This window comes from Podarcis raffonei, chromosome 6 (assembly GCF_027172205.1).
Source record: "Podarcis raffonei isolate rPodRaf1 chromosome 6, rPodRaf1.pri, whole genome shotgun sequence".
In the NCBI taxonomy this organism is placed as follows: domain Eukaryota; kingdom Metazoa; phylum Chordata; class Lepidosauria; order Squamata; family Lacertidae; genus Podarcis; species Podarcis raffonei.
In genome coordinates, this window is record NC_070607.1 from 48,095,934 (window position 1) to 48,120,788 (window position 24,855).

A 24,855-nucleotide genomic window follows, 5' to 3' on the forward strand; every position below is an offset into this window, starting at 1 on the left:
TGCTCTGCAGAACTGGCACTGCTACATCTGCCATACAGTACTCATTCTCTAAGAAACCGATCTTTTAGTGTGGCGCTTTGGAACTCCCTGCCTATTGACACTTTCACTGCCCTCTTTCCAATGCCTCCTTAAAACATTTTTGTTTAGGCAAGCTTATGCAGACGTGTAGAAGTTACATGTGTTTTCATTGTTGTTTAGTTTTTGCTGCTTTAAAGTAGTTTTTGAATGTTTTTAAAGACCAGCTTTTAACTTTAATTTTTAATTATTATTATTTTGTAAACTCACTTGATGTTTTATGACAATCAAGCAGTATATGAATTATGTTAAATAAATAAGTAAATAAACGAAAACCTTAAAGACTACTGATGCTTCTAGACACCAGGTATGTCTGTAATGTATATCACATCAATACTACTCCAAGCCATGTGTGCTCTTGTCTGTACAGATCATGCAATCATGTGCTGTGTTTATTCTGGTAAGGTTTCCACAATTCCAAACTGATGCAACTGTTATTGTGAGAAGCTGATCTCTGGGTGCAGCCTTAGGCACTCGTCACACTTTACAGGATGAGCATGTGTCTATGTGCATAAAGAACATAGCCACATAAATAGGTGTGTATTGCCAGTGCATTGCTGTGATCTTAGCTTTTCTGGATCTCCATTAATGAGTGACCAGGGTTTCAGCCAAAGAATGTTAATGTTCCTTAATGTGTTCCTTATGATTTCAGGACTAAAGGCATTTTTGTTTTCTTGCGATATGTGGATGAAAAGATGGGGGGGGGCATAATAAAATAATAGCAGAAAGGGAAGACGCAGTGGATCTGATCACAGTTGCTCCCTCATCCACATGCTCACTCACTGGACATCTACAAAAGGGCTGTGGATTAACCTGCATCAGACAGCCTGGTGCCAGAAACAGAGAACAGGAGTGAACAGGGAGCATTAGCTCAGAAACACCTGCCTGCAGGAGACCTACATCATTGTTCATTGATTCCCATTTCACACCCTGTCATAGTAACTTGTTGCTAACAGTTGTCTCTGAAGAAGGGATGAAATATATCCTCTGTGAAAATTCCCCTGGGAAACATAGCTGGACTTTACACAGATAATGAATTTACAGCTCTGCGGTGTCATAAAGAAGTAATTTATCCCACGGGGATGTAGGCTTGGATGGCAATGGTTATTGCTGCTTGTAAATCCATCCGTCATGAGAGCTTTCTCATTTGCTTTAGGGAAGGGTCGTAGTTCAGTAGCAGAGTTGAGGCAGAAGGTCCAAGGTTCAATCCACAGCATCTCCAGGTAGGGCTGCAATTGTTCCTTTTCTGAAACCATGGAAAGCCACTGCCAGCCAGCATGGACAGTACTGAGCTAGATAGACAAATGGCCTGACTCTGTACAAGGCAGTATTTGTCATAAGCAGCATGTTGCTGATCTAAATCTAATTTTTCAGTTCTTCTTCAGGATTAAAGCAAACTCACCTGTTTCCCACCTGTCCCTCATGTTTCGGAGTTCAGCTATCTAAAGATTGTTGGATAATGTAAGTAATGCCTTTCAAAATTACAATGAATTATTTTCCCCAGCCAGTTCCGATTGGGGGGGGGGGAGTGTAGTAAGAGGAAGCATTAAAGCAGAGCTGACCAAATTACATCCACAAAAGTTGTGACACAATTGTGGTTTGAATTGCATTAGGCTAAGTTGTGGTGGGTGGGTGGTATTGCCTGGTAAAAAGGGAAAGGGACCCCCAACCATTAGGTCCAGTCGTGGCCGACTCTGGGGTTGCGGTGCTCATCTCGCTTTATTGGCCGAGGGAGCCGGCGTACAGCTTCCCGGTCATGTGGCCAGCATGACTAAGCCGCTTCTGGCGAACCAGAGCAGCGCACAGAAACGCCGTTTACCTTCCCGCCAGAGCGGTACCTATTTATCTACTTGCACTTTGATGTGCTTTCGAACTGCTAGGTTGGCAGGAGCAGGGACTGAGCAATGGGAGCTCACCCCGTCCCGGGGATTCGAACTGCCGACCTTCTGATCAGCAAGTCCTAGGCTCTGTGGTTTAACCCACAGTGCCAACTGCCTGGTAGGACAGAGCATATTCCATAGTTGTACATCTTTGATGAAAAGAGCATATTTTGCAGATATAGTAAGTCATTAATGTTGCACCTGCTGAATGTCTGTCTCAATAGGCAAATCCCACCCAGTTGTTCCACAGTGCCTCATTCTGAGTAAGGGTGCAGAAAAATGGCTGCAGAAAGAGGAGAAGCCAGCAGCAAGTCTATCACTGCAGCATGGGGGGGCAGTTTTTAGGAGGAGGAGGAGGAGGAGGTGGGGTGGCAGGGGCATCATTTGCCACCTCAGGTGGCAAAATGTCTTGGGCCATCTCCATCCATATAACAGCAAGACGAAAGCAAGAAAAAGACACGCTTTTGCATCTTTGTTAAATTCTTACAAAATTTAGAACATAGCCATTTATTCCATGTTATTTACATCCCCCCCCCACATACACTAGTATTCTTTTCTTCTCTTTTTGAAAGGGATGCAGCCCAAAAAGATCATAGATTGAATAGTTTACTGCAAAAGTTAGATCAGGACAAAAATATATGTTAAGTCTTTTACATTCAGTGTATTGTGGGTTTATAACGATGGGGAGTTAAGATGCCAGTGTCACTTTGGGAAGCAGAGCTTTCATCTGTCGTATGGAATACGTTTATACAGCTATACATCTTGCTCTTGAGAAAACTGGGAAGCATCGCAACACGGTAGAAAGATCTTTACAATATCACAATTCAAGGACAGAGTCTAACCAGGGAAAAGCACTTGAGGTGGTTGTGGAGGAGTAGTGTAAGGCATGGGGAGAGCCTCAGGGGGCCAGAGAGAGAGAGAGAGAGAGAGAGAGAGAGAGAGAGAGAGAGAGAGAGAGAGAGAGAGAGAGAGAGAGAGAGATGCATTAGACACCCTGCAGGCCTAAGGTGCCTCATCCTCAGCCTAGAACAGGGTTTTCCAAACTTGGGTCTCCAGCTGTTTTTGGACTACAATTCCCATCATCCCTGACCACTGGTCCCGGTTAGCTAGGGATGATGGGAGCTGTAATCCAACAACAGCTGGATACCCTGGCCTAGACCCTGACAAAACCTGCTGAGGACATTTTATGCCTTGAGGTACAGTACATTCTCTCTCTCAATTCCACATACACAATTAGATTGCTGGCGACTGAATTTTATCTTAACATTGGTGGCATCTCAGTATCCTCTACAGCAGCTGATGGGGCAACACCCCCACGAGGAAAGGCTGCAGCATTTGAGACGTTTTAGGTGACATGGCAGAAGTTTATGTAATTATACATAATGTGAAGAAAGCGGATAGAAAAATGTTCTTTCTCTGTCGTAACATTAGAACTTGTGGACATTCAATGAGGCTGAATGTTGGAGGGCAGATAAAAGTGCTTCTTCATGCAGTGCACAGTTAAGCTATGGAATTAGCTACCAAGAGGAGGCAATGATAGTCACGAACTTAGGTGGCTTCAAGAAAGCATTAGACAAATATATGGAGGACAAGGCTATTGATGGCTAGTAGCCATGATGGTTATGTGCTGCCTTTATAGTCGGAGGCAGTAATGCTTATGAGAGCAGAAGCCCAGCTTAGGAAGCTTGGCACACACCGCACTGTCTACCAACTTCTTGCTACTGATCTGCACCCCCAGCATCTGCTACCTGAGGTACTTGGAGGTACTTGCCTCTGTCTGGCAATCGGAAGAGCCGGTGCTGAGAAGGGGAATTCTGCCAGTTGTGGCTTCTCCTGCCAATGGCAGTCCTAAGGGGAAAACATGAAACAAGAACTCTCTCTGTGTGTGAGTTTCATATGTTGATTTCTACTAACCAGCCACTCTAGTTTCATTAACCTCTGTGCCACATAAATTTCTATGATGGTCAGCTGCTGAATCATAAAGCAGAAGGGGTCAAAACACCATCTTTAAAACAAGAGGCAGGACCTACCTGTCACCCCAGATCAGGCTACATGCATAGCAAGTTCCATGAGAATAAACAGAAGGAAACGAATGCACTTAACTTAGATCAGAGAAATGTTAATTGGATGTAGTGAAAATATGCTGGAAAAGTTTTTCAATGTTTAGAAGGACGGCAGAAAGAAAGGTGGCTATGTGCAGACCTCTCCACTAGATGTCACTCTCCTCCTTGCAGTGGAAACCTAAGCCTTTAAATAACTGGAGGAGATTCCTGGAATGCAGAGCCCATCTATGACTGGTGTTTGACAGGGAAAGAAACTGAAGTGCAGAGACCAGCTCACACAGCAGAAAAGGAGGTCAGTGAAGAGGGTTTGGGGATTTAAGTGGGAGCTGCAGGCAAAGCCAGGCAGGGATATGTAATACCCAAAAAAATCTAAAAATGCCAAAAAATTCTCTAAATAAAATGGCAGATTAAAAAATAATGGGCACAGCTGTTATCCTGTCCCAGTTTGCAACCTTCATCCCTGCTCATATGGGCTCCCCGCTGACCCCAAGTCTTGTGTTCCTCATCTTATTTCGTGGAAGGAGGCTAGATCATGAGAAATCTTCACCTCTACTGGAAACTGCAATTAAAATTAATTCTATCAAAGGGGTAGAAACTGCAGCTCATACTGTCCCTCCATCACACACACACCCCCAAACTGGAACAGACCCTAATACAAATGTTCTTCTAGGCATATTAATAACAACACCTGTGTCATTCCAAAGGCTCAGAAGAAAGAAGAACAAATCCCGGAACACAAAATCATTTACAAGAGAACTCTCATTATTTATGAAGTTTGCATAATGTTGGGAGCTGGTGGTCCTGCTGCCCCTTTCATAAAATGGATAAGAATTATCCTATTTTGTGTTCTTATCATACTATGGCTCAACAAGCAGCCTCAGCAAAGGTCAATGTTCTCATATTCCATGTGGTCCGAGTCCTCCAGTTCAATGCCAGGAACCAGGTTGTAATAATCTACCGACTGGTTCATATAGAGCTTTTCACGGTCTGCAGAATCCTTCAGAACGTCTGTCACACTCACTGTCTCGGCTTCAGACTCCCCACCTGTGTAACCCTCCTCTGCAACGGTCGGTTTTTTGGATCCCGACTTATCTTGCTCAAGGCTTTCCCCATTGGCCTTCACCAAGGAATCATCAGAAGCCCCCAGTTTGATCTCGACCTCTTCATAGAGGTCCCTGCTGCTCCCTAGTAGCGCAGCTGAAGGCTTAAGCAAGACCTGGTTCCTCAACAAGATGTTCTTCTCGCTCTCTGCAGCCGATGCCATAGGCAGCTCACATGGGATGTAGCAGTGATGGTCCCCAGGGTCTTTGGAACCGTTCCTCTCCACTGTAGCCAGCCGGCATTCCTTCCCAGCATGAGGATGGTAGCTGGTTTTCTTCTGCTGCTTGCAAAAGCACCAGGTGACCAGAACCAGAATAGCCACCACAGGCAGGCAAACAAAGAGAGCCGTTAGGCTATGGTTCCGGCACACCTCCTGCTTAGGGATATCTCTGAGATTCATGCCATGGTAACGTTCTGGGGTGCTACAAGCCACCTCAACATTAAATGGTACAGGCAGGCATTTTTCCAGATCTTCAAGCAAGCTGCAAGTACAGTGCCAGCTGTTGTTGGAGAGACCTAGCGTGAGGAGGGAGGGTTTGAAAATCCCCGAGGGAAGGGAAGACAAGTTATTGAAGGCAAGGTGGACCTCCTGGATTTGGTCAGATGCTTTCAGGAATGACTCAGGCAGCTTCTGGAGTTGGTTGCTCTCCAAATGAATGACACGCAAGCTGGGTGCATTTCTTAGGAAACCATCTGGGAGCAAACTTAGCTGGTTATGGTCTAAGTGTAGAATCTCCAATGTAGAAGAGCCATTCTCTGCGTTGATAATGTCTGATATGCCACAGTTTGATAGGTAGAGCTCCCTCAAACCCGCAGTTCCGGCGAAGATGCTCCAGTCCAAGGAGTTGATTTTAGTCCTGGTGAGATTCAAGCAACACATCTCAGGAGCCAATTTGGTCTGCAGTTCCTGGAAATCAACTTCTGCGCTGCAGTTGCACGTCTCTTCCAGCGCTCCTAACACAAGTTCTCTTGCTAAGAGGACCACGCCAAAGAGCATGAGTGTCCACCTCTTCTGACCTATAGCAAAAAAAATGACAAGCATCAGTGATTTCTCACAGTGGGAACTAGATGGCAACGTTGTTGTTCCTGGTTCACTCACAGACATAACAGTCAATAATCTGTGAAGTGCCATTGCCTCTAAATTGGATTCCAGTAGTTCACCAAATTCACAAATAATGCATAGGTATTTTTAATACACACACACACACACAATATTAATGTGTCTGAGCTAAAATTCATATTATAATGTGAATTCGATTTTAAAGAACCAGGAATACCATTTTATTTAATGCATTAGCACCCCCTAGTGGCAATGTATGCTTAAACACAGTAAACATTCAATTAAATTCTTTAAAGTTTTAACTGGGCTGGATTTGGGTTCATATGCCCTCTTTGGAAATTTAACCCCTGTCCAGTGAAACCTATACAGTGGTACCTCGGGTTAAGAACTTAATTCATTCCAGAGATCTGTTCTTAACCTGAAACTGTTCTTAACCTGAAGCATCACTTTAGGTAATGGGGCCTCCTGCTGCCGCTGCTGCACAATTTCTGTTCTCATCTTGAAGCAAAGTTCTTAACCCGAGGTAATATTTCTAGGTTAGCAGAGTCTGTAACCTGAAGCGTATGTAACCCGAGGTACCACTGTAATGAGTATCAGCTTCAGCTCACTGCGAAAGGAGCTTAGAGTAGTACATATTTGACTATTCCATTCTTGCAATTATAACTTATGAAGCAACAACTCCATTACTTCCTAGCATATCAATGGGAACACACACCTGGATGCTTCTGGTGGCTGCGTGGGCTAATGACATCACTAGTTTGTGCCCCTGCTGGTTGCTGGAGCTTATTACCATACAGGTGTAGCATCACAGAACAATATTCTTCCTTGAATGTCGCTAAGGATCAAGACCCAGAGGCCAAAGGATTGAGAGCTCTCCTCCTCTTATCAGCAACCAAGGGCTCTGAGGAAGACTGTGCTATACCACTGCACCTGTACTTCACCCCCCCAGTAGCCTGGTGACCTTAATCACACCACGCTTGTCACTGGGTGCACTGTGGAGTCACAGTGAACAGCATGACTCTCCTCCAAGTGCTAAGTTGCTGGTATGAGAAAGGGCAGCTGCTACTGACCAGATTCAGGCAGCAGGATGTCCAAATCTGGGCCTGGATATATATAGCCTGTTGGTTGAGGCTGATAGGAGTACATTTAAACTTCATAATTTACAGCTTTATAACTTGGTTGTTGTTTAGTCGTTTAGTCGTGTCCGACTCTTCGTGACCCCGTGGACCAGAGCAGGCCAGGGACTCCTGTCTTCCACTGCCTCCCGCAGTTTGGTCAAACTCATGCTGGTAGCTTCGAGAACACTGTCCAACCATCTTGTCCTCTGTCGTCCCCTTCTCCTTGTGCCCTCCATCTTTCCCAACATCAGGGTCTTTTCCAGGGAGTCTTCTCTTCTCCTGAGGTGGCCAAAGTATTGGAGCCTCAGCTTCAGGATCTGTCCTTCCAGTAAGCACTTAGGGCTGATTTCCTTAAGAATGGATGTGTTTGATCTTCTTGCAGTCCATGGGACTCTCAAGAGTCTCCTCCAGCACCATAATTCAGAAGCATCAGTACTTCGGTGATCAGCCTTCTTTATGGTCCAGCTCTCACTTCCATACATCACTACTGGGAAAACCATAGCTTTAACAATATGGACCTTTGTTGGCAATGTGATGTCTCTGCTTTTTAAGATGCTGTCCAGGTTTGTCATTGCTTTTCTCTCTGCAGTGATCATGGAGCCCAATAAAATAAAATCTCTCACTGCCTTCATTTCTTCCCCTTCTATTTACCAGGAGGTGATGGGACCAGTGGCCATGATCTTAGGTTTTTTTATGTTGAGCTTCAGACCATATTTTGCGCTCTCCTCTTTCACCCTCATTAAAAGGTTCTTTAATTCCTCCTCACTTTCTGCCATCAAGGTTGTGTCATCTGCATATCTGAGGTTGTTGATATTTCTTCCAGCAATCTTAATTCTGACTTGGGATTCATCCAGCCCAGCCTTTCGCATGATGAATTCTGCATACAGTGGTACCTCAGGTTAAGAACTTAATTCATTCTGGAGGTCCACTCTTAACCTGAAACTGTTCTTAACCTGAGGTACCACTTTAGCTAATGGGGCCTCCCACTGCTGCCACACTGCCGCCACATGAATTCTGTTCTCATCCTGAAGCAAAGTTCTTAACCCGAGGTACTATTTTTGGGTTAGTGGAGTCTGTAACCTGAAGCGTCTGTAACCCAAGGTACCACTGTATATAATTCCGATTTGCAGGAAGTCACTCCTTTAGCATTACAACACCTGTCCTCTGGAACTACAGACACTAGGCAGGCACCCCTTCACTATACTGTTTTAGATGCTTGCTAAAAACTCATCTGTTCCAGCAAACCTATCTAGACACATAATTTAGTGCTTGCATTGGCCATCAATCACTGACTCAAACACCTAGCCCAAGGAAGAGACATTTGCAACTGTTTAGTATTATAATCCTCTGAATCGAAAGAGACTTTCTTCAGGAGTGATCTTGCATATTCTTCCTTCCTGACAGCTGGAACCATTCCCTGTGCTAGGAAGGCATTTATAATCTCCTGAACCTAGTCCCTTTCCAGTAGTTGCAAAAAGCCATGAAACGCAAAGATTGAACACACAAGTGCTAGGCTGGGTCTACTGAACCTAAGACTAGCATTGATTACCACCCTAAATGTTGTTGGGCTCTGTTATGTACTGAGTTGAATAGGATCCAAACTGCAGCAGTCTGATTGGTCCTAGAACAATAGGATCCAAAAGGCAGCAGTCTGATTGGTCCTAGAACAATAGGATTCAGAATGCAGCAGTCTGATTGGTCCTAGAACAATGCAGCAGCATGATTGGTTGGCAGGAACTACCCAATCATGCTCCAGATAGAAGTGAATCCACAACCTGATTGGCTTACAGTAGAATTCCGGAATTAGCCAATCATGTGCAGCCCATTGTGTAAATAATGTATATAAAGCAGATACTTTGAGGGGACTTTCATTCATTCCTCCTCACCACTATGAGCTGAATAAAGAGCATGAAACCACTTCGCGACTCTGAGTATATTTCACTGGCGACGAAGGTGGGATCCCGCTGAGCTGACTGCCACACACAGCACCGCAGCACCGCCACCTGCCGCACCGCTGCCTCGCACCGTGTATCCAGGCTTCAGCTCCGGGACACAAGGAACTCAGAATGGCAACCGACAACAGCTTCTCGCCATTCAACCCAGCATCTGGAGACTGGGAAGCGTACGCCTCCCGTTTCACCTTCCTCCTAGAAGCCAAAGGGGTCACCGACGAAGAAGACGCCAAGAAGAGGGCGATATTCTTCAGCGTCTGCGGAGAGGAGACGTTTGAAATCGCCCGGGCCCTCCTTGCGCCTGAAGACGTCGCTACTGTTCCATACAAAACAATAATGGAACAGCTGAAGGGGCACTTTTCGCCGCAGCCCTCAGTGGTGGCTCGTCGAAATGCCTTCTACGCAAAGCGGCAAGCCCCTGGGGAAACCATAACTGGGTTTGTGACGTCTCTCCGCCAAGCCGCCCGGTTCTGCAACTTCTCAGAGCTGGAGAACATGCTTCGTGACCGCCTCGTCGGTGGCCTGAAGGATGAGAAGCTGCAACGACGCCTCTACGCTAAGAAGGACCTAACGTTCCAGGTCGCTCTGGAGGAGGCCCTGGCAACGGAAGCTGCCGAGAGGTCGACGCAAGAGGCACGGCCGAGCCAGCTGTCCCAACCGAGGGTCCACCACGAAGACCTCACCGACGACTCAGGATCCGACAGGGAGGAGGTGCACCGAGTACAGCAGCGCACTCAAGCAGCCCACATACCACAGCTGCCTCGACGAGAAGGAGGGAGCTGCGCAAGCTGTGGAGAAAGTCACGAGAGGAGGACCTGCCGTTTCCGCAACGCAGAGTGCAGGCAGTGCAGAAAATTGGGACACATCGCCCGGGTGTGTCGGGCTCGGCCCACCCGACGCCAGGCATCAGATGACCAATCCAAGAGCCCCAGGTCCCGGGGCCCAACGCACCAAGGCAACTCGACAGAGCTCACGGAATTCCAGGTATACCAGTTGCCCCACCCCAACGTAGAGAAAATTTATGTTGACGTACAGATAGAGGGGGCCCCATGCCGCATGGAGCTTGACACGGGTTCAACTCTATCCATAATCTCGGCAAGGACCTTAAGGAAACTGTGTCCTACTGGGGGTCCCAAACTCAGGCCGGCCCCATTCACCCTCCGGGACTTCCAAAAACGTAAGGTCCCCACAATGGGGGTGGGGACCTTCAGGGTGCAATACCGAGGGCGGACGCGGCAACTGGACTTGCTTGTGGTCAAGGGCCCCTACATTAGCTTACTGGGATTGGCATGGTTTGGACCACTGGGGCTAGCCGTCACCGGGGTGAACCACACTAGCTTACAAGTGGACGTGGACGCAATATGCAAGGAATTTCCGGGGGTTTTCGATGGGAAATTGGGACAGTATACGGGCCCCCCCATTGCTCTACAGCTTGACCCCGCAGTACGACCGGTCAGGCTCAAGGCCCGCCGGGTCCCGTTCGCCCTGAAACCCCGTATAGACGAGGAATTGGACCGGCTCGTGGAGCAAGGAGTGCTGGAGCCGGTGCCTAATGCCCCCTGGGAAACCCCAATCGTCACGCCCGTCAAGCCTAATGGTTCAGTCCGCATCTGCGCAGACTACAAATGTACCATAAACAAGGCCCTCACGGCCCATGCATACCCAGTGCCAGTGGTCAGCCATGTTCTTGCCACCCTGGCTGGGTCGAAAATTTTTGGCAAGCTGGACTTGGCCCAAGCATATCAACAGCTGCCAGTAGATGAGGCCACAGCAGAGGCACAGACGATTGTGACGCACAGAGGAGCATTCAGGGTAAAGCGGCTGCAATTCGGTGTCAGCGTGGCACCAGGCATATTCCAGAATCTAATGGACTCTCTACTTAAAGGGATTCCTGGCGTCACCCCCTTCTTCGATGATGTGTTGATTGCCGGGCCCACACCAGAGGAGTTTGAGGACCGCCTCCGCACCGTTCTGCACCGTTTCCAGACGGCGGGTCTCAAGGTGAAGCGGGAAAAATGTCTACTAGGAGTGCCTCAGGTGGACTTTCTGGGATTTATGGTGGACGCAGAAGGGGTCCACCCGACTGGGGACAAGGTACGGGCCATTTGTGATGCCCCAGCGCCCAAGAACAAGACTGAACTTCAGGCCTTCTTGGGACTATTGAACTTTTACCATTCCTTCCTTCCCCACAAGGCGGCGGTAGCAGAGCCCCTACACAGACTCCTGGACAAGCGGGCCCCTTGGGTGTGGGGCCAGCGCCAGGAGGCCGCATTCCAGGCAGTCAAGGACTTGCTTGTCTCAAACTCGGTCTTGGCACACTTCGACGAGAGGCTGCCGGTGGTGCTAGCATGCGATGCCTCGCCCTATGGAATTGGCGCTGTCCTGGGACACCAACTCCCAGATGGAAGAGAGGTACCGGTGGCATACTTTTCCCAGACACTCAACGCAACCGAGCGGAACTACTCGCAAATCGACAAGGAGGGTCTGGCAATCGTGAAGGGAGTAAAAAAATTCCATGATTTCTTGTACGGGCGGCCCTTCACCGTGGTGACTGACCACAAGCCGTTGCTTGGCTTATTTGCCCCTGAAAAGCAGACCCCCCAAGTGCTGTCTCCTCGCGTCCTCAGGTGGTCAATTTTCCTTGCCAGCTACCAGTATGCACTGATTCACCGTCCGGGGAAGGCGATGGGCCATGCGGATGCCCTCAGCAGGCTACCACTACCGGAAACAGGCCCCGACCCAGCACCTGCACAAGAGGTTATGAGCCTGGAGCTGCTTCCCGACCGCCCCATTCAGGCACAAGAAGTTGCACACCATTCCAAGAAAGATAGGGTCATCTCCCGGGTCCTGGACTGGGTGTGGAGGGGATGGCCCAGCAGCAGCCCCGGGCCAGAATTCGCCGGCTACACAACCCGCAAACATGAACTGTCGGCCCACAAGGGGTGCCTGTTATGGGGAAGCAGGGTCATTGTTCCCCAGCCCCTCCGCAAAAGGGTCCTCACAGCCCTACACGAGACACACCCAGGGGTAGTAAGAATGAAGGCCCTTGCCAGGAGTTATGTGTGGTGGCCGGGGATCGACGGAGAGATAGAGGCCTGGGTCAAACACTGCCAGGCCTGCCAAGAATCCCGCCCAGATCCCCCAAGGGCCCCAGTCCAGTCCTGGGAGTCCGCCCGAGCACCATGGTCACGCCTGCATGTGGACTTCGCTGGCCCCTTTCAGGGGAAAACATTCTTCATAGTGGTGGACTCCTACACCAAATGGCTGGAAGTCGCACTGGTACCGTCCACTTCTACGTCCGCAGCCATCCGGGTACTACGCAGGCTGTTTGCAACCCACGGGCTCCCTGACACTCTCGTCTCAGACAACGGGACTGCATTTACGTCAGGAGAATTCCAAACCTTCACAGCGCAGAACGCCATCCGCCACATCCGTTCGGCGCCATTCCATCCTGCCACCAATGGCCAAGCAGAACGCATGGTGCGGACCACCAAGGACACCCTTCGCCGCATGACGCAAGGGGATTGGGAGTACCGCCTTGCCACATTCCTTCTAGCACAGCACAGCACCCCCAGCTCAACGACTGGCCGGAGCCCCGCTGAACTACTAATGGGTCGGCGCCTTGCAATCAGATTGGACCGCATTCACCCCGATAGAGCTCAGGATGAGGTAGTGGTGGGGGAAGGCAGGAACCCCCGGACCTTCGAGGCCCAGGACCCAGTGTACGCAAAGAATTTTGGGGCAGGCCCAGCATGGGTACCCGCCACAGTCACCAGGGTCACTGGCCCCGTGTCGTATGAGGTGCTAACAGATGGGGGGCAATGCTGGCGCCGCCACTGCGACCAGATACGGCGACGATTCCCGGGAGAAAACCAGGAGGAGGAAAGGTCAGAGGAGTCCCAAGGGAACAGAGGGGCAGTGAGGCCCATAGAGCACGAGGGGCCAGCAGGAGAGGCAGAATCAGTAAATACAGAGAGGACCTGCGAGGCCGAAAGGACACCGGAACCAGAACCACGACTGAGCGAGCCGGTTGCGCCAGACCAAATAGCCCCATCACAGCCAGCATCCTTGGAACACGAGCCAGAACCTGGACCCCGGACCAGGGAACACCCCAGGCCGCAACGCACACGTAGGCCGCCAGCGTACCTCGAGGACTATGAATGCGACCTCCCGGGCAGGACTGGAACTTAGAGGGGAGGGGTGTTATGTACTGAGTTGAATAGGATCCAAACTGCAGCAGTCTGATTGGTCCTAGAACAATAGGATCCAAAAGGCAGCAGTCTGATTGGTCCTAGAACAATAGGATTCAGAATGCAGCAGTCTGATTGGTCCTAGAACAATGCAGCAGCATGATTGGTTGGCAGGAACTACCCAATCATGCTCCAGATAGAAGTGAATCCACAACCTGATTGGCTTACAGTAGAATTCCGGAATTAGCCAATCATGTGCAGCCCATTGTGTAAATAATGTATATAAAGCAGATACTTTGAGGGGACTTTCATTCATTCCTCCTCACCACTATGAGCTGAATAAAGAGCATGAAATCACTTCGCGACTCTGAGTATATTTCAGGCTCCAACCCCCTTCAGCCCCCGCCAGCATGGCCAATGGTCAGGGATGGTGGCAGCTGTAGTCCAACAATATCTGGAGTGCCACACATTCTCCTCTCCTTCTGTAAGGAAGTCAGGAAGAAGGATCTAAGTAATTGTGTCCCCTCTAAGTTTGCCCCACTGATCTTCAGCGCAAAGCCAACCACTCCCTGCCACTTGTATTGAGGTGTCTCCCTCAACCCTTCCTGCTTTGGTTACCTAGGCACTCTCATATGTTGATAGGGTTTCTGAAGCAACCAGACCAAATGCAAACAAAGAATTGCCTCCAAATCCCTTGCAAACAGTGATTAGCTCCATCTTTGCTGTTAACACAGCTCAGAAAAGTAATCACACTCTTGCTAAGGTGGCCTTTAGACATTATATCAGCACCACGGGAGGCATTTTTCAAGGAGTGAGCGAGCCCTTAGTACAGATATTACTCACCACAGCCTGGGCAGGGCTGAGCATGAAGACCTTTCCTTGGAATTGTTACCTATCCTCCCAGAAGGAGTTTTGATTCTGTGATGTGGGGAAAGCCGCAAACTGGCCCCATCCATGTGGTCCTGGGTTTCAAATGGTACTGCCCCACTGTGGGATGAACCCATTGACAAAAACAGCTCCAAACCAGTGTTAGAAACCGAGATATGAAAGCTAGGAGCTAAATGGCACCTTAAACCTAGGTTATAGGAGCAACAACGGAATGTCTAGCCGCACTTTTTTATAACAAGAATACGAAGCTGAAAATGAATGAACTGCGGCTAAAATCTTATGTTCATTTTTCACATGGTCTAGTCCTCATTTGAAGACTGCAGAAAACAAAGCCATGCTTCCCTGCCCACCCAACTAATATTCTTAAGACGGTCCCTTCTGCAGTCTTCAGAGAGTGGCTGGAAGTGGGGAGGCAGAAAAAGGTCATCTTTTCCTTCCACTCTGCAGACAAGCCCTGGATTCTCCTTTACCCTCTTTCCTTCATATAAATATATCTTTTTGGCACCACAATTAACACATATTAAAGGCCTATACAGCTGATGGCAGAGACACCCACCTTGAGTGTCCAGTTTGCAAACCTTAGGTTTAAGGGTCCTTCAATGATCCTACTCCAAAATTTTATTTTAAACATTACTGTGAGAGTCTGAGGTAGATAACACTTTAACATGCACTACTTAAACCATCGTAACTAACTGGCTAGTATATTTCAAATTAAAAGCACATCATACATTAAAAGTACATTAAACAAGGCAACTAAAACCTAAACAAAACATGCTGGGTTTAAAAGAAAAGAAAAGAAAAGAAAGTTTTCAGGTCCCCAATCCATGCACGTTTTACTTGGGAGGAAGCCCCATTGAACTTGATTGGGACTTACATCTGAGTAACAGTGGCAATTTTAATCTGAAATCTTAGATGCGGTACTGCGCCTAAGAGCTCAGAAACTGTTCATGTTCATTAAATTCCCTGTCGCAAAATGCGCCTAGAACAATGGGAGTTTCGAACGCTGTCCCAAACTGCTGTGATAACATTTCTCTCAGTCTAGCGTACCTCACAGGGTTGTTCTGAGGATAAAATTGGGAGTGGGAGAACCATCTATACCACTTTGTGCTCCTTGGAGAAGAGGTAGGCTCAAAATGTAATAAATAAATAAAATTAATGAAAAGTTTCTCTGGAATGCAATATGGAGCACCTTAAAAGGTTAGTGCATAGGTCAAGTAATATAACAGGCAGGCTGGTTTTCATGGGACCAGAAGGATCCACTGAAAGGATCCACTCTAATAGGCAAAGGTTAGGCAGACAGCACATAGTTCAGGGGAAGTGAACCCAATGCAATCTCACTGAGTGCTTGACGCATTTTAAGTGCATCTGAAGCTGCTTCTAATAAACATTTCACAAGGGGAGAGGAAAGCTGGCTGCAGAGAAACCCTTCTGCAGTGATGCCATCAGGGTAGGGCTTTGGGGCTGATGCCTGGGGCTCCACTCCGCAGAAGGAGCAAGAGGTTCCCCCAAACACAGAAGGGCTGTCTTGTTACATTTTGAAGCGAGCAAAGTCATAATAATTTTAAAAGGGCATTCCCAGAAGTCCAGAGTCTAAAACAAATTGCTAGAGTGCACTACTTCCTCTCTGTCAGTCATGTAGTGACCTTCTGACGGTATGGAAAAAAGGAAACCAGAATGATTGGAACTGTGTTTCTGAAGCTTTTGTAACCTGGAATAGGGTGTTTGGGATTTTCTATGGATTAGAACAGAAAGCACAATTTACCCTTGCACTCAAGAGAGATGCTCTAATGGTAGCCAAGAGGCTGATATTGATGAACTGGAAGAATAAAGATTGGATAGATATGACAACACTTACAACCTACGAACGGACTGCTTGCAGACATAGACTCTGCTTGGATAAGTATGACAATATTTGGAACAAATTTATACAAAATGTAGTAGACTATTAATATTTCTATTAGGATAATATCAAATTTATTAAAGAATGTATGGGTTAGGGTATTTTTTGTACTGTATATATTCATATAATGTTTTTCCCCTTTACACAGTTCTGTGTTTTGTTCCTTTCCCTTTTTCTTCTTCTTTTTGTATCACTTTACTGCTTTATATTTGATTTCCCCCCAATAAAATATGAATTAATTAAAGACAGACAGAGAGAGAGATTTTGTTGGTCTGCTCCCAGAACGATGGGCAGGCATCCTTGCAACTAATGATCAATATTGCCCGCAACTCTGTCCACTCTTCCCCTTTACTCAAGGGTTCAGGATGAGGCCAGGCTTCCTGGGCAATGATGGTGTTTCTGGAATTCTCTCATGCCTGTCAGGGAGACTCATTCCCTTGGAAAGATGCCACTGCCCATGTATGGGCAGAAAGAGGGAGGATCAATGCTGCTTGGGGCCTCTGTGTTTCAACAGGCAGAGAGTGGTGGATGAATCCAAAACACTGGCTTAACTTTTTTAAGGCATGTCTTGGCACACAGTTTGGAAATCCCTGGACTAGAATGTACCATGTAGAAACTCTTGCTAGTAGATTCCAGGGGCGGGGAGGCACAACCTCAAACTGGTGCTCATATATATATATCATGTATTTACAACATTTATCTACTGTAACTGGATGCCATTTCACTTATATAAATAAATGACTTCAGTCCCAAATATCTGAAAGACAGTCTCCTTCCTTGCAGCACCTCTTGGGTGTTAAGGTCCTTCACCCTCAGAAGCTCAGGCGTGGGGTTGACCCATGAGAGAGAGTTCTCTGTGGCTGCCCCTACATTGTGGAGTTCAGTCGCCACAGAGGTGTGTCTGGCACTTTCATTGTACAGCTTTCATCCTATGCTGAAGATACGCACCTCTTAACCCTTGCCTTTGACACTTGAGAGATATAAATAAATTTAGGACCCACTCTAGTTGCAATTGTAATTTGTTTTAAGGTGTTTTTAAAGTTGTATTTTACATTGTTCTGATCTGGGACAGCTTAATTCTGAGCTTTTAAGACCTCAGACCTAGATTTCTAAAAGCTAAATTGCTTCTTATTTGTCTCTCTTGACAACCTCCCATCTTATAGCCAAGCCAGCTGCTACTTGTGTTTCTATAATGTTATGCTTCTGCCATTGTGTGTAATCGGAAGCTGTGGTGCTTTGGAACCCGTTCAGGAGACATTGATTTTATCTAGGCAGTGCTGGAACAATTAAAATACCTTGGGCCGGAATAGGGTCCCTCCCTGGACTCTTCCTGAGCAACGATGTCAGCTTTTCCTCCCCAGGCTATTGTCCTTAAAGGTCCAGTGACCATTCCCAACTCGTAAAGCAGCTTATTAAAATTAGTGCCCGATTCCCTGAGAAATGTAAAAGCGGCAAAGAGCAGCAGCTGTACCTCTGTTGGTGTGAACAGAAACCTGCACTATTTTGGCCAGGAGCAAAATTGTTTTTTCCAGAAGGGTCATGATTAAACTGTAGATTTGTATTTGTCATGGAATCATAGAATGTAAATTAGTACAGTACTAATGAGTTTCCCAAAAAAATGAGACAAATTCGTGGTAGTCAGGCCAAAACAATATCTGTTAAGGTACAATTTTGTGGGAGGGACGCAGACCTGAAATTTTCTAGCTGCTAAAATCATATGCTTGACAATGGATGGCTTGCTTCACAAATGTGCTTTTGTTGTACCATTTCCTTTGAAGCATCTGACTCAGGCTGCTGTTAGGCACAGGATATTAGATTAGATCCATAGCATTCACAAGGCAGTCTGTGATCCCTTTGTTTACAGCCTCTGGGCCGGCCCTAACATTATGCCAATTGAGGCGGTTGCCTCGAGCAGTGGATACTGGATGGTGGCGGCAGCAACCATCCTCCTTGAGCTGGCAGAAGTAAGATCCCAGTAGTGGGAATGCTTGCTGTGTCCCCTAGGCTCCTTCTCCCAATGTGTCACAGACAGCACAACTGTGAGCAGGCAAAGAGGCACCACCCAGCCCAGGCCATGAACTCCCACAGGCAGCACACACTCCAATCATGTGATATGTATTGGTGCAGCTGCTGCAACACAGCATTACTTTCTGCAGGTAGCATATAGGCGTCAAGCAGAGTGGAAGCAAGGTGCTGGAGGACAGAGCTGTGTGTGTGTCATGCAACCTGGCCTGCACCCCATTAGTACATAAGAAAAGCCCTGCTGGATCAAACCAAAGCCCCATCTAGTCCAGCATTCTGTTCTCAACATGGTCAACATGTTGATGCCCACAGGAAGCCCACAGGCAATATGTGAGCATGACAACACTCGCCCTATCCACTAAGTTAGCCTGCTAGTGAGAGATGCTAGTGAGAGATGCTGCCCCATCAAAAGCATTGAAGTAGGATTCAGTTGCTAGTCTAATCCGCATCTGTGTGTGCAACTGAGGAGGAGGGAATATTGTCCTTTGCCCCAGGCAGCAAAATTATTGGGTCAGCTATGAGTTTTATTCTTCTTACCCCATTTCCCATACCTGGTCCAGGTAGCTCTCTCAGGTGGTGAGTGCACATCTCTCCCCCGCCTCCTTTTCTAGCATAACATGCACATGGAAAGCTGAATCATATATCCCTGGTAGGGAAGTTAATGAGCTTCAAAGTAAGGCAGAATGCATTGACCCTCTCCCTGCTAGGGGAGGTCATGAGTTCTCCGTTTCCATGTTATTCTGAAAGCACAAAATCCAGGTATGCAGCTGACTCACAGGCACGCTCTCACCATTTCCTGCATTGTGAAATGCTGCCCTAAGGTGGCCACTTCCCATCGCTAGACCTCTGTTTACAGCCTTGTTACCAGGGTAAAATAGCTCTCTTGCGGTCAGAAACAAATGGCCAGAATGCTCACGGGTGCTGGGCATTGCACCGCTCCACAGTGCAGGTGAAAGACTGCCTATTTTAATACTCCCCATGTACACTAGACCACAGTTGTCTGCCTGCAAGGGGTGGGATGTAGCATCTCATTTGCCTCTGAACAGTGATTCAGAATTTATCGTCACCACATACTTCTTGCTCAGACATCCTAGCGATGGCTCTAATGTTCTTTTCTGCCTAACCCGTCAGGCAAGCTACCCTGCTTGCCCTACCCTGCTTCACACCTTACACCCAGGTCTGCATTGTGATATCTTGCAATAGGATGCCTATATCCCACACTGTAACCCTGTGAGCGACACTGCTCTTTCCACCTGCTCCCTTCTCATGGGCAGCCCCTCCACAGTCTCACATGCTACATTGGGCCAGGATAGACAAATGATGTGTTGCGTCCATGCTGTGTGACTTACACAAGTGACGCGAAAATGTCGCACAACGTGCATGCACGGCGTGTGCACGGTTGCCATGGAATTTTGAGGTGGCTCAGCCTCTACTTGAAAATGTGGGGGGGCCTCGGCCTCTGCCTGCCCCTTGCACACCACAATTCTATGTACAGAAGCTGACAGGACAGGTTCTTGAATCTTACTTCAGCATTTGTGACAGGGAAGCATCTTCCACCACATGAGGGCAGGCACCTGTGGCACACACAGCTCCACCCTCCAATACCTGCTTGCCGCCCCTGAGCATTTGCCACCTGAGGCAGCTGCTTCACTTTGCCTAATGTTAGGACTGGCTCCGGGACCAGCTCTGGCTATTCCTTCCCCAGCTCTTCTTCAAAGGAGGAGTAGAACTTGGGGGTGCTGACACACAAAGGCATGGTGCCGCCACTGTACGCTGAACGTTCCCCCAGTAACCAATTCTGTGCCAGGGGAAGTATGTAAACCTGGAGAAAAAGCAGCTGCCTCAGGGGAATTGCCTGGTGTGTAACAATTATACCAGCACAGGTAGTGCACCCTTGGTGACCTTTCGTGAAGTTTACTATTTGCCTGGTTACAAAAATATAGCAAACAAGCCATCAACCCTTTACAGAGCCACCCATTCCTCTCCCAGGGACGGCTGCCCCCTAGAGCCCTGGGGGTGCAAGTGACTCGGAGAAAAGGGCAATTGAGGAACTGTGGGAAACCCGGCCGAAAAGATGGAAAGCGATACCCTCCCTTGGACCTGCTTCGCGCCGCCAGGCAGTGGCGATGAGAGAAACGCTTCATTTCTCCCCCAGAAGAGCTAAATGCTGCCCTGATGCTCACGCACTTTCACCCACGAGAATACGGTCCAGCAAGAGGTATCTTTTTACCTTCTTTTGTTACGTCCTGCGGCACACAAAATACTCTGAAGAGCAGTCCTACCCCCCCACCCCACCTGTTTGCGTTTTTGAAAAGGGTGAAGTCTCTCCCCCCTCCCCTTCGTGTTTGGCTGAAAAAAGGAGAAACGGATACTCAGGGCCCTTTGACTGCGGGGCAAAACAGGGAGTCAAGAAAGCGGATTTTCCTCCTCAGTGGCCGCCTCTCCCCCCCCCCCGCCTGGATCAGACGTGGAACAATGAGGCCCCTGTTTCTTTAAGACTCGCCGGCCGAAACTCCGCGTTCTTCTCCCTCAAAATAACTTGACCAGAGGGGAGCCTGGTCTCCCGGGATACAAGGTCAGAAACAGAGGGCATCTTCTCTCTGCTTCATGGCAAACCACCTCGGGCCGAGCCAAGAAATGGCAGGGAGACCCTCGTCGCCGTCCCAGATTGCTTTCCCCCTTGACAGATCAGTTTAGCGCTCCTGGGAACAACGCAGCTCGCTTTTCCCACACAGGCGAGCCGGGCAGCTGCGCGCGATCCCCACCCCCAAACTCTTAGGGTGTAGTGGGGATTAGACGCGGGCTCCCCCTATAGATGGGTGGAGATACAACCTGACCCCCCCCCCGCCTCGCCCCAAAGTCTCATTGACCCACTGATTCATGGATCCAATATCTCGGCTGCGCTGGACGGACGCTCGTAAGGGAGCAAGAAACGCAAGTGGGCGCTCTCGGGCGGGAGGGGTAAGGGGAACCCTAGGCGAACCCCACCCGCCTCGCCCAGGGCGGCGGGGGTGGCGCGCCCAGCCCTGAAGGTGTCCAGGCACTCACCTGCCCCGTCCCGTCCCATTCTCTGGGCGCGTTGCGGGGAGCCTCTCTCAAGGCTCTTCCATACCTCAGGCGCTCCGGGCTGCCTGGCGGTGCGCGATCTCTGCCGCCGGGCAGCACTTGGCTCTGCCTTCTTCCCCGGGGCGTGGCCCCCGCGGAACTGTTGCGAACGGCGCCTTGCCTGGGCTAGAAGCAAGCCGGCAGGCGCCTCAGCGCCACGATCCGCTCACCCAGCACACTGGAATTTCAGGCCAGCTGCGCGCATCTAAAAGCCAGGACAAACCTCTTTTTCCGCACCTTGCATTTGGGCTCTGCTGAGAGAAATGTTGCGTGGTTCTCTTCGCGTCCTGGCAGCCTGGCCTCTGTTTTTCACCCAGGCTGCGAAATCCACCTTGTGATCACCTGCTGAAGAGTTCTGTGCAACTGGAAAGTTTGCACCAAGAGAAATTGATCTAATAGAAGCATCATCTTTTTTATATATATATTTTAGATTCATGCTAGATATTCAAACGAATATTAATGTGTGTGTGTATCATGTTTACAGCTCCAGCTTTCAGGGTGTGGTTTTGTAATACTATCATCGTCAGTAATAATATTTGCATTCCCATTGTCTATTGTCTGCTTGACAAGTTGGTATGTTCACCAGGATACCTCAAGCCACTTATCTGGTCAAAATGATATATACAGTTGCCTATAAAGGCTCATCTCATCATGAAACCAGAGCAGTACCCACCAGAGAATTTACTGAGCTAGCCTCAGGGGAATAAATGAAAGCAGTACAGCCAAAGCATTCACTTCAGAACTTGCTTGTGGGGACTAGATCCTTTGCCTTGAAGGGAATGCGCTTTCGGGAGCCAGGACATTGAACTGGAGCTTTAGAACAAGGATGGAGAAATTATGGCCCTCATGGTGTTGTTGGACTCCTAACACTGGAGAGCTATTGATAGTGTGGTCTGTACAAGGCTAGAGAGATCGTTTTTAACCCTTTGGCATTCTATTATACATCTGACATACATGGGAGGAAGGTGCATGGAAATAAATTAAACTTCCAAGTGAGCAGAGGGGGCGAAGATGGGGGCCTGTCTGAGTCAGTGATTTCAGATGCCATTTGTCTGTCCTGATGCCAGGATGTTTGTCCAGCCAGTGCAGCAGGAACATAGACACCCCATGGCTTATGGCCCCCAAAGCATGCACAATTCAAGCCCCTTTCCAATGACCCACCACCTAGCCCGGTTTTACTGATTAATTCCGAATCCCGCATTGCAACATTAACCAGGGAGAAGCAATTTTGTTACAGTTTAACTCTGTGGTGCTTTGCTTTGCTTTACCCCCACCCTCACCCGCTGTGAATCACCTTTTGCACACAGCTCCTTTTCTCTGCTAGCCCTTTTCCTTTACACAGGAATACTCTTTTCTCTCTGCACCCAGAGTCAAATGCACACTTTCCTCTCTTTGCACAAGATCTGCATCCTTCTCTCACTTGTGCTACTATTATTCTCTTTCCCCATCTGCAGTTCTCATGACTTCCCCATTCACAGAACTTGCTGCTTTCCCAGACACCTCAAATATACATCCTCTTTCCTCCTGCCACTGCAAATAAATCGCACCCTCTGCTCCTCATTGCACCTCATAGTACTACAGCAAATACCCCACCTCTATGTCACCCAACTTTTCTCCTTCTCCAGCCCCCAGGCCTCTCTACACCCTTATCTCTAAGCTTCTGTATTTGGTTTCTCTTTCTGCCCTACCGAGTTCAGTGGCAGTAGCCCACAGGTCTTTTGCTCTTCCAGCAACCCACATGTTAAGGGAGATGGAAGGTGGCCATGCCGTGTGGCTGGCTCCTGTAACAGACTGGCAAGTTAAAGGGACCCCTGACCATTAGGTCCAGTCGTGACCGACTCTGGGGTTGCAGTGCTCATCTTGCTTTATTGGCCGAGGGAGCCGGTGTACAGCTTCCAGGTCATGTGGCCAGCATGACTAAGTCACTTCTGGTGAACCAGAGCAGCGCACGGAAACGCCGTTTACCTTCCCGCCGGAGTGGTACCTATTTATCTACTTGCACTTTGACGTGCTTTCGAACTGCTAGGTTGGCAGGAGCAGGGACCGAGCAACGGGAGCTCACCCAGTTGTGGGGATTCGAACTGCCGACCTTCTGATTGGCAAGTCCTAGGCTCTGTGGTTTAACCCACAGCGCCACCTGCTGCACCTGCTTGAATCCCTTCTGGAAGCAGGTGTATCAGCATTTGCCAATGTAGCAGGGGTGGGTGGGGTGTTCCAAAACTTTGCTTTCCAGGCAGTTGCTGGAAATCTGGCTTTTGTCACTCTCTTCATGACAATATTCCTCCCTACTGCCTCTGCAATGCACCTTCCTGCTCATCAATGGTCCTTCATCAAACTGGAGGGAGGATTTGAGTGGGTCAGTTTTGTTAGCTCAACCTCACAGTAAACAATACTCGGCTTTAGAATTACAAGCGTAAAGTGGATTATTAATATAAGCAAATTAACATTGGGGTTCCCCTTCTTGCCCAACCAAAAGAGGTAGAAACAATCCTCCTTATATGCACTGATGTACTGATTAATTGGCCCCTTGGGCCTGGGTAACTCTGGGTAACTCTGGGTAACTCTTACTACCCAGGGAAAAACCCAGGCTAGTGGTTTAACTGCGAAACATGAAGGCACCTGGGGGGCATGAACTGACTGGCTGATTAATTGGCCACTAGGGCCTCTCAGCAGCTCTAGCAATGTATATCTGCTCTGGAAAAGTCTATTTGGATATGCTTACCCAGTTCCATTTTAGTTTTGTGCCTTGAGATTTGGGTCATCTGACAGAAGAACCAGGTGACACAAATCCAAAAGCGCAAAATTTGGAGCAAACCTACACAATTTGTGTAAAGAATGATGGATTGAAACCAACCTGCATACCCTCCAACATTCCTCCAATGAAAATAGGGACATTCTAAGGAAAAGTGGGACATTTCGGGATCAAAACAGAAACTGGGACGGCTTCTCTAAATCAGGGACATCCCTGGAAAATAGGGACACTTGGAGGGTCTGAACCTGCACCGCTTGGCATCTTTTAGCTTTAATTCCAAGACTGAGTAAGAGTTATGTGTAATCCAAAAGCTTGCTTCCATCATGTTTTCACAACCGGTTGTTTTAAAACTACATAATTGCATTTTGTGTGTGTGTGCAGTGTGGGGTTGATCCAGCTACCAAGCACTCTGATCCTCTCAATCCTCATTTAGAGCCTTGGGTTTATGAAACTGCTGAGAGATCACTGGTGCTTCACAATTTTTATGTTCAGGATACGTCAAATGAAGGTTGGCAGTTCAAAATTTTAAGCCGTCTTCCTGATCTTGCCATGATCAGTTGCAAAATTTGCATTGAACATAACAAGGTCAAGACAACTCCCTAGAAACCTTTCCTCCTACTGACAGCAGAACTTTGGGAAGGTGGCATGAGGCTCTGGCAGGGTCCTAAAGCTGGGAAAGCACTAACTAGGTTTTGGAAAGGAGAGGAGGGAGAGACTCTACGACCCTGCCAGAGCCCTCACACCTCCTT

General features: G+C 48.3%; 1 protein-coding gene across 1 annotated transcript; it reads right to left on the reverse strand.

Annotated features, from left to right (window-relative positions):
- Window positions 1-4,585: 4,585 nt before the first annotated feature.
- On the reverse strand, window positions 4,586-21,496 carry LOC128415850 (leucine-rich repeat, immunoglobulin-like domain and transmembrane domain-containing protein 3). The gene is made up of 2 exons (XM_053392593.1): window positions 21,298-21,496; window positions 4,586-6,136 (listed from the first exon to the last, which is right to left on the reverse strand). Exons 1-2 carry the CDS (start codon window positions 21,314-21,316, stop codon window positions 4,896-4,898), a joined length of 1,260 nt encoding a protein of 419 aa, XP_053248568.1. The 5' UTR covers window positions 21,317-21,496; the 3' UTR covers window positions 4,586-4,895.
- Window positions 21,497-24,855: the final 3,359 nt, after the last annotated feature.